Below are 9,249 nucleotides of genomic sequence, written 5' to 3'. Positions count from 1 at the left end.
ACTATGTTTTTTATGCCTTTTTCGACATACTATAATATGTTTTTTTTGACATACTACACTATGGCTTTTTATGATTTTTTCAACATACTACACTATGGCTTTACGACTTTTTTCGACATACAAACTATGACTTTTTATTACTTTTTTCAACATACTATACTATCAATTTTGTCAACTAAAAATACTATGACTTATTACTTTATATGACATACTATGTTTTGACTTTTTATGATTTTTTTAAACATAATGTACCATGACTTTTTTTCGACATACTATACTGTGACTTTTTATGATTTTTTTAACATTCTATACTATGACTTTTTAAACTTTTTTTTCTTACATACCATTATGACTTTTTTGTGATAAAATTGACATAATTAGGACTTTTGTCGATATACTATACTATGACTTTTTATGATCTATTTTTCAACATACTACTGTATACTATGCCTTTTTTTAACATACTAAACTGACTTCTTATTATCTTTATTCAACATACTATACTATGACATTTTTTGACATACTATACTATGACTTTTTTCCAACATACTTTAATATTGCATTTTATGATTTTTTATATACTATTCTATTACTTTTGACTATTACTATGACAAAGCTCAGTCTGTTAGAAGACAGGTTTGAAAGTTTTATTCAGGAACTAAAATCATTCCCTAAACTATGACTTTTTTTTTTAATATACTACACTATGACTTTTGTTGATTTTTTTATTCTTAGTTATGCCTTTTTATGCCATAATATGACTTTTAGGATTTTTTTCAGCATACTATACCATGACTTTTTTTGACATACTACACTATGACTTTTCATGACTTTTTTCGATATACGTACTATACTATGACTTTTTAGGACTTCTTTTGCCATATTTTACTATAACTTTTTTCGACATACTATGCTATGACTTTTTTCAACAAACCATCCATTTTTTCTATGGAGAAGAAGAGAAGAAGAAGACATGCCTTTATTTATCCCGTGGGGGACAGATTCACATTTTTAATTTTTTATTCCATTAGTAGTTGCACACACAAAACAACAGGCCTGACATGTACACATACATGTTTAGGATCTATTCAGGCTATACACTAATGGAGAGATGATAGAATGAGGGGGTTTCTTTCTGAGATGAGTGCCCCGGGCACTTCATAAGAATGTCACAGCATATGTCACAAAAAACATACCAAAAAGTCAAAGTATATGTCTTAAAAAAGTAATATATGTCATAGTATGTCACAAAAGATATCACAAAAAGGTCAGTAGAATAAAGGTCACAAAAAGATGCCATAAAAAACGTCATAAAAAGTAATGGTAGGCCTATTCGATTAAAATGTCATTCAGTTAGTGTTGTGTGGCTGTGTTGTGTCTTTTTTCAGGCATTTTTTGCGTTTTTATCGTTGTGCTGTTCGCGACTAAATAGCTTAAAGATAAAATGACAGAGCCAACATAAACTATTTTTATCATGCTGCAACGCCACAGACGCTGGTCAGACCTGTCTGCACAGCAACAAGGTAAAGGGTTATTGGATTCTCATTGGTCTCGAGGTCACTGGCCATGGGCCAATAGTGTTATTATCCCACGCATGAAATTGATACATTTTATACAAAGTTCAGACTGAGTCATATGTCCCCAAAAGTGTGGGAACGGAGGCTGTTCTACTTAACAAACAACCAGTCCGGCAACATGCCCTCCAACGAACATGAGACACTTGCACGACAGCCGAAATGTACCCGGTGCCGACACCATGGGATCATCGTCCTGAAGAAGGGTCACATGAAGTACTGTCCTTTTCTCAAATGTGAATGCTGGAAGTGCCATCTCATCACACAGCGGACTCGCATCACGGCCCTCCAGCGAAATCCGAAGAAAGAGCTAAATAACGCCGAAATTAAAGAGAAGGGACCCGGCGTCCACACCGGTGTTAGCGTGGTGAAACCAGCGGCTGATGGGACCTGTAGCGCCTCGGCCCCGGACGTAAGCCTTCGTCCGTCGGCCTCATCTGGAGTGATGTGTCTTCCATCGGATGGGGCTCCGGAACGAGCCGCCACGGTGCGGAGCCCTCTCGATCTCAGGATCCGACCTGCCGCGGGAGGAGCGAATGTGACTGGTTTGGACATCCGAAAGGGGCTGCCCTTTACTTCCAGTGAGGAAAAACCATGTAACGTTACACCTTTTAGTAAGTTATTTCATTCTCATCAATTTACTGTAGGCTAGTTATGGTTTACAACTCGGGCCAACGCTAACGTTACACTTGTTTTACTGTAAGATATTGACCATAGTTACTTACATTAAGCAGCACTTTTATGACTTAACTAACTAGCTAGCTATAACTTCCTAAAATAACAACAACAAAACAATGACCACATCAGAAACAAAACAAATTCGAAAATGAAAATGGCTGACAAGTTATTTTGCCTAGCTACATGAGCTGGGATGTGAGTAAAAACGATACAATTAGGGATTTTCTATAAATGTGATACGTTTTTTTGAATTATGAGTTGAATATTAGAGAAGATCGTTCGCGAAGCATTAAATGAGTTTATTTAAAAGATAACAGAATGTTGGGGGGCTGATGTAATCAACGGCCATTTATGGAACACCTGCGCTGGTCGAACTGAACAGCGCGTGGAGAAAGCTGCCCAGGCAAACAATGGGGAGGAAGGGATGTGGCGGGAAAGACGAGGGCGAGTTAGCCATTGAAGAGTCAATTTATTTTTAGTTTCTTTGTTGTTGAAAAAAAACACCAATAATACCTAAATACTATCATTACATATAAATACTTTGTAGCAGGCAAATGATAATAATTATCACTGACACTGACAGTAAAACACTGACAGGGACCATGTTTTTGTTTGCAGAATTTACTTTAAATACTTACACTTTACTTTAAAACTACATTTTGCTGGTAATACTTACACACTTCACACACATGACACATTACAGTTAAATAAATATTTTAGAGTTTTGGACTATGGTCCGCAAAACAAGCAATTTGAAGAGTCACCAAGAGCTTTGAGAAACTTTGCTGGTATTTTTCCCACTATTTTTAGTTCATATTAATCAGTTGATTAATCGACAAAACAAGAGAAAATTATTAAATTAAGAAATAATTAGTTGCAGCCCTAGTATTGTTATTGTGTATACTTGAAATGTTAGATTGTAGGAAATATAGCTTGTATACAGGGTTTAACATAAAGGTTGCCTGATGGGCCGGTACAGGTAAACCGCTCAACGGGCAAGTAACTATAACAACCCATTTGCCCGTTCTCCAAGGCAGTACAACAACAAAATTGTATAGGGGTCAGTAAAAATTGACTTTGAGCAAGTAGATATTTTATCTCTAATCACAAAATTAGTAAAAACTTATCTTACCTTTCTCTCCAGATACCCCTTACTTTGGTGAATTTGGCCAGACTGCACATCTGCCCGTTCTTCACTTTCCATTTACGATGTCAGGTCAGTACCCCAGCAGCTACGCACCGTGTCCAAACCTCCTGTTCAACATGCCATGGTTGCCACCCGTGCCTGCTGGGCTTATCAACGACAGCCTCCGTGGACCCCTGATGTTCCCCCACTTCCAGTCGCATGCTGTGCATTATCCGCCTCCACCAGAGCCTGTACCTCCTGCTGTGAGTGGCCGCTCCTCTTTGAATACTGTAGGCCAGCTGTAAAGTAAAAAATACTGCTGCAATGACTTAATAAAAATGTATGCATTTGTTCAATATGTCAGGATTGCAGGCCGGTCTTCTTCACCCTTCAGCCACCCCCAGAACTCTTCCAGGAGGAGCTGATATCAAGGCAGCACCCTCAGCCTCCTCTGTCCAAGCACACTGAACAAGTCATAGATGTGGTGGATTAAAGCTCAGTGAGCAAATAATAGAGGGGCTAGATTAAAAGAACTGGGCTATTTCCTGCAGGTGTTTTGCAGTTTGTTGGCCAAGTCCTGTTGTTTTGTACCGAACAACACTTTACCATGGATTGACAACCGTCCTGTTCAGATTGCATGAATGTTTCAGCACACTGTTGTTCTTACTATATTGATTAAAGATAAGTGCAGAACATTGTTGTTTAAAGAAGCTAGCTGATTTTGTATGTCTAGTTTTAGAATTTGTAATAAATTCAATTTCAAATGTCATTTAATTAGTACTTATTGAAAATTTGTTTATAAATGAGCACTCTGCAGTGCAACATACACTTGTTCAGTGTACTTACACAAGAGTTGACAGGCTATTTTTTGTTGGGATTGAGTTTTATAATAAAAGCTTGGTTTATTTTTTCATATCCATCTCCTTTTTGCTTGTTGTCACAAGGGTTCATGCAAGGCAAGAAGGAACAGAACCCAAATGCAGTCAGTAACAGTTCAGGGATTTAATCACATCATTATTAATGTGTAAATGAATGACATTTTAAGATAAAACATTATGGGATTTGGTTTCATGGTTAGTAGACTTCCCATCTCCAGTTTGTAAATTTCCTCTTGTCTTCTTTTATCCTTTCAACATTGCACTTTCACTCATTTTGAGTATGTGCATTTTGTAAAATGTCCACCAGAGGAGGCACTCTTTGAGTTCCTGTCCCAAATACTTTTAACACACCTTCACTGGCTGTGAAAGTATGTTAAAAGTAATCATTAGTGGTAGAGTATAATTAAACAGATTTACTTAAGTATTGTAGTTATAGTACCATTTTTAGGGGTCTTCATCTTTACATTAATTGTTTCCATTGTATTCTACTACTTTATACATTTTACTCCACTATATTTAACAACCTTAGTTCAAAGGTACTTTACAGCTTAATATTTTACATTTAAAAAATATATGATACGCTTATTAAAAGTGCAGTACATTGTTATACTTTAACACAGTGGTTCCTAACCTTTTTGTCTTATGACCATGCATTGTTAGCAGTTCCATCAAAGAGACATTTTCCCCTCTAAACTCCTCAAATTGTTAAATTTAAAGAAATGTCTGAAGCTCTCAAGTTTTTCAGTAATACAGTCATGATTGAAAAAAAACTACTTTGGAGGGCGCCCGACCCCTTTGTTGGCAACCACTGGATGAATCTACCCAATAGTATATAAAGTAATTAAAGCTAAAACAGTAAAATGTTGCTTAATGCAGCAATGTTATCAATCATATCAGTCACTAGGCCAATTTACTGAAGAGCAAGTACTTTGCCTTTTGATACTTGGTAGTACATTTAGCTGATAATACTTAGATTAGCTGATAATATAAGACCTTTACTTCTAGTGGACTACTTTTATATTGTTGTATTGGTACTTTTACTTGCGTAAAATATCTTAACACTTCTTCCTTCCACCTCTGGTAATAACATTAATGTGTATGTGGAGCAGGTGTTACGGAGTACCACTGTGCTGGTTCATTACTGGTATTTGTCACTGGAGTGTTGGAGGTTTAGGAAGGATGCCAGAAGAAGGTGACCAGTGTGACACCGCACCTCTTTGGCTTCTCCATGCTGGTGGGATTTTCACCAGACCAGTGGTGGAAGAAGTATTCAGATCCTTTACAATAGAAGTAGCCTACTAATACCACACTGTAAAAAATACTTAGAAGTCAAAGTTCAGCATTGAAAAGTGAGTAAGTGAGTAAGTTAGTAGGTATCACCATGAAAATGTTACTAAAGTACTAATGGGAAAAAAAAATCACATTTTAGATACTGGAAATTATCAAAACAGTTCTGTCAATCAATTTAGTGTTAAATCAGCTTATCATTTCAGCTGGACTTGTAGGCTGTCATATTGTTGGGTAGTTAAAATTATAATAAAACACTATTTCATAAACCAGGGTACAAGCGGCCGAAATGGGGTTCCTCAGGAGGGTGGCTGGCGTCTCCCTTAGAGATAGGGTGAGAAGCTCAGTCATCCGAGAGGAGCTCAGAGTAGAGCCGCTGCTCCTTTGCGTCGAAAGGAGCCAGTTGAGGTGGTTCGGGCATCTGGTAAGGATGCCTCTTGGGCGCCTCCCTAGGGAGGTGTTCCAGGCACCTCCAGCTGGGAGGAGGCCTTGGGGAAGACCCAGGACTAGGTGGAGAGATTATATCTCCAACCTGGCCTGGGAACGCCTCGGGATCCCCCAGTTGGAGCTGGTTGATGTGGCTCGGGAAAGGGAAGTTTGGGGTCCCCTACTGGAGCTGCTGCCCCCGCGACCCGATACCGGATAAGCGGATGAAGATGGATGGATGGACTATTTCATAAACTACATGTGAATTGTGTGCAAAAATCTTAATTTCTAAAGTAGCAAGTAATAAAGCTGTCAGATTAATGTAGTAGAGTAAAAAGTACAATATTTGTCTCTAAAATGTAGTGGACTAGAAGTAGAAAGTGGCATGAAAAGACTTTAGTCAGAACAAGTACCTCAAATTTGTACTTAAGTACAGTACTTGAGTAAATGTATTTAGCTGCATTCCACCACTGTACTAAACTCATTAATGCTGACATCAGCAACTTTAGGGAGTTCACTGAAGTGCAGCTGCCATGAGGTGAGCATTGTTTGCGTGTCTATTTGTGGGCTTCTGGATTCCTGGGATTACTTTGACCAAATGAATCACTTCAGCTCTCTCCCTCTGTCTTCATCTCCCTGTCACTATCCCTTGTCACCCCTGGTATGTTTTAAGCCACAGTGGAGACATCTTTATTGTTTTTAGTAGAAACTGTCATCACTTTCATAAATTTCATCAGTCTGAAGGGCCACAAGAAAAACACGAACCAGGTGTGAGAAAACATAAAGTCAAAGTGAACTGCCATGCTACACTGTCATCACTTTCATAAATTTCATCAGTCTGAAGGGCCACAAGAAAAACCCGAATCAGGTGTGAGAAAACAAAGTCAAAGTGAACTGCCATGCTACAGTAGCAGCTCTGTGAGGCTGAGCACATTGGTGAATAAACCTAAATGCTAGTATGTCAGCATGCTAACATGCTAACTGTGACAATGCTAACGTACCGATGCTTAGTAAGTATGTTTACTATGCTCACTGTCTTATTCAGGCATGTTAGCTAACATTTCAAGGCTGAAGGTCTATTTTTTATCATGTGCACAAAAATCATGGAAGCAGTCGCTACCAATGAAAACCTTAGGTCTTAGGCGCCCTCTAACAATGCTAATAAAAAATGCTAATTAAAAAAATGCAAAAAAAAGAAAAGGAAGATCACAAAAGTAACAACAAAATGTCAATCTAAACATATAGTTTTGAAAGTTAAGTTGAGGAATAAAACATAACATGATAAAATGTAAGTAAGTAATATAAATTAGACCTACTAATTAACACTGAACACGAAGTACAGCTGAGGCTAATGGGAATGTTATTAGTTATGCAGGTATTTGGTCATGAATAAAGAATTGGACAAAGAGTTTTGATGATGACGCCAGATGAAAGGTCAGGGAATCCCAAGAGTAATTTATCCTGAAGGGGATTTGAACATCTGTTCCGAATTTTGATGGCAATCCAACCAATAATTGCGTAGACATTTCACTCAAAACCACCACTGTCAATCTCATGGTGGCGCAAGAGGAAATGTCAAGGTTTTACCAAAGTCCGTAGTATAAATGAGCTGGGGACCATGAATGTCAAATCCCAGAAACATCTGCACTTGATGCAGGTGTATCTTACCCACATACCCACTTGTGTTTACCCACTTGAGTTTGCAGCAATGAAGGGTTAATATATTTTACCGCAAAACTTTGTGGATTAGAATAGAAGTACAAAATAGGAAGAAAAAGAAAGGCCGCCCATCAGTTAGCACAGAATAAACACAACATACAACAAGTTGACACTGGTGCTTGTATGAATGTACTGTACACCTGCAGAACAAGTTCCAGATTTCAACACTGCTTTTTTTGAAGCAGGTGATAAAAAAGCATCAACACCCACTTTACCTGCCTCAGCCCTAACCCTAACCACTGTAAGAGGACCTCTGTCATTGCTTACAGTAGTTTGTGCAATACGTTATAATGTGAGAGAAAAAATAAAGACTAGGATCTTCAAGATTTCAAGAAGTCTGGCTTGTGCAAGCAGTTCTCTGAAAACTTCAGGTTACCATGTTAGCCGGTTATGTAACATCTCACAAAGCCTTTTACACGCCTAAAAGAAGTATGCAACTAGAAGGTCCAAACAATAATTCTAAGGGAATTTTCCTTAGAATCTCCTCCCTCATTTCTGCAGCCAACATGAGAAGATAGTGGAAGAGTCTGCTGTAGAGACAGCTGATTTGGAGATGACAATGATTGTAATGCAAACTGTTCCACAGAAACTGGTTTGTATGCCTCTGCTCTCTTGAATCGGTGCAACCCGTGACAATAAAAGTATTGTTTCTTATGAAATCCAGTGTTATTTTGTATGTTTTTGGTGAAAAACTTAAAAAAACTTAAATTTCTCTTTGATCTGCATTACTACATAAACAAACCTCAAAGATAAGGTCATTGAGGGTTAGTGGCATTATCATAGGCATCACAATGTATTGTGCTTTGTTCTTAACCCTTGTGTTATCTTCCCATCAACCATGAAAAAACATATCGCATTTTCTGACATTATTGTCACTTTATCAATGTAGTGGGTCCTTTTTTAGAGGTTTTTTTTCCAAAGTTGTTTGATATTTCTAATGTTGACGTTTTCAGCTTATTTCAAAGGCCCAAAAAACTGAAAATGGGTCAAAGTTGAACCGAGGACAACATGAGGGTTAAGTGGGATTAACCATAATTCCTCAAGATTTAACCCTTGTGTTGTCCTCGGGTCAAACTGACCCGTTTCAAAATGTTTTATATCAGAAATATGGATTTCTAACAACCAATTTGCCCAAAGATAACATGGATGTTTCCATACATTCTTCAAGTAACATTAATGATTACTTTCATTGGATTTTTTGGGTGTTTGATTTAATCTTATAGAATTTGAATTCTTTTTTTTTATGGTTTCAAAACAGTATCCGGAGAAAACTTTGACATAACATCAACATCCTGTGATTTGTTAAAATAATTCATAATTTCTGCCTTTTTAACTAAAATTGCATGTATAATTTGATACAAATGAGGTTCGTTGACCAGGAATTCCAAGAATAAGTGTAAAACCTATTATTAAACCAGCTCAAGTTTTACAAAGTAATGTGCCAAAAGCATGGAAAAAGTGACAAGTAAATCAGAAAAAGCGGCAAAAACATTGGAAAAGCCCAAAAAAAGGAAGGACAAGTTCATTGTTAACGGGATGACAACACAAAGGTTAAAAGAAT

The 9,249-nt window shown here is 37.5% G+C and overlaps 1 protein-coding gene and 1 long non-coding RNA gene across 2 annotated transcripts in view; both read left to right on the top strand.

Annotated features, from left to right (window-relative positions):
- Positions 1 to 1,509: 1,509 nt before the first annotated feature.
- LOC116701610 (doublesex- and mab-3-related transcription factor B1) lies at positions 1,510 to 4,291 on the top strand. Its single transcript, XM_032535396.1, has 3 exons — positions 1,510 to 2,188; positions 3,397 to 3,641; positions 3,743 to 4,291. Exons 1-3 carry the CDS (start codon positions 1,636 to 1,638, stop codon positions 3,869 to 3,871), a joined length of 927 nt encoding a protein of 308 aa, XP_032391287.1. The 5' UTR covers positions 1,510 to 1,635; the 3' UTR covers positions 3,872 to 4,291.
- A 2,289-nt stretch (positions 4,292 to 6,580) lies between these two features.
- The window catches only part of LOC116701612 (uncharacterized), an 8,795-nt gene continuing 6,126 nt past the window's right edge, over positions 6,581 to 9,249 (top strand). Inside the window, exon 1 of the long non-coding RNA XR_004334971.1 lies at positions 6,581 to 6,593. This is a non-coding gene — a long non-coding RNA (uncharacterized LOC116701612). The remainder of the gene's footprint in view (positions 6,594 to 9,249) is intronic.

This window comes from Etheostoma spectabile, chromosome 14 (assembly GCF_008692095.1).
Source record: "Etheostoma spectabile isolate EspeVRDwgs_2016 chromosome 14, UIUC_Espe_1.0, whole genome shotgun sequence".
NCBI classification, from domain to species: domain Eukaryota; kingdom Metazoa; phylum Chordata; class Actinopteri; order Perciformes; family Percidae; genus Etheostoma; species Etheostoma spectabile.
This window is presented reverse-complemented; position numbering and strand designations above follow the sequence as displayed.

Bases quoted from the DNA above. Each gene is read 5' to 3' on its own strand.
- LOC116701610 (XM_032535396.1), top strand. From the start codon at position 1,636: ATGTCCCCAAAAGTGTGGGAACGGAGGCTGTTCTACTTAACAAACAAC. The intron at 2,189-3,396 runs GTAAGTTATTTC...CTTTCTCTCCAG, and splicing joins ATGTAACGTTACACCTTTTA to ATACCCCTTACTTTGGTGAA. The intron at 3,642-3,742 runs GTGAGTGGCCGC...TCAATATGTCAG, and splicing joins CAGAGCCTGTACCTCCTGCT to GATTGCAGGCCGGTCTTCTT.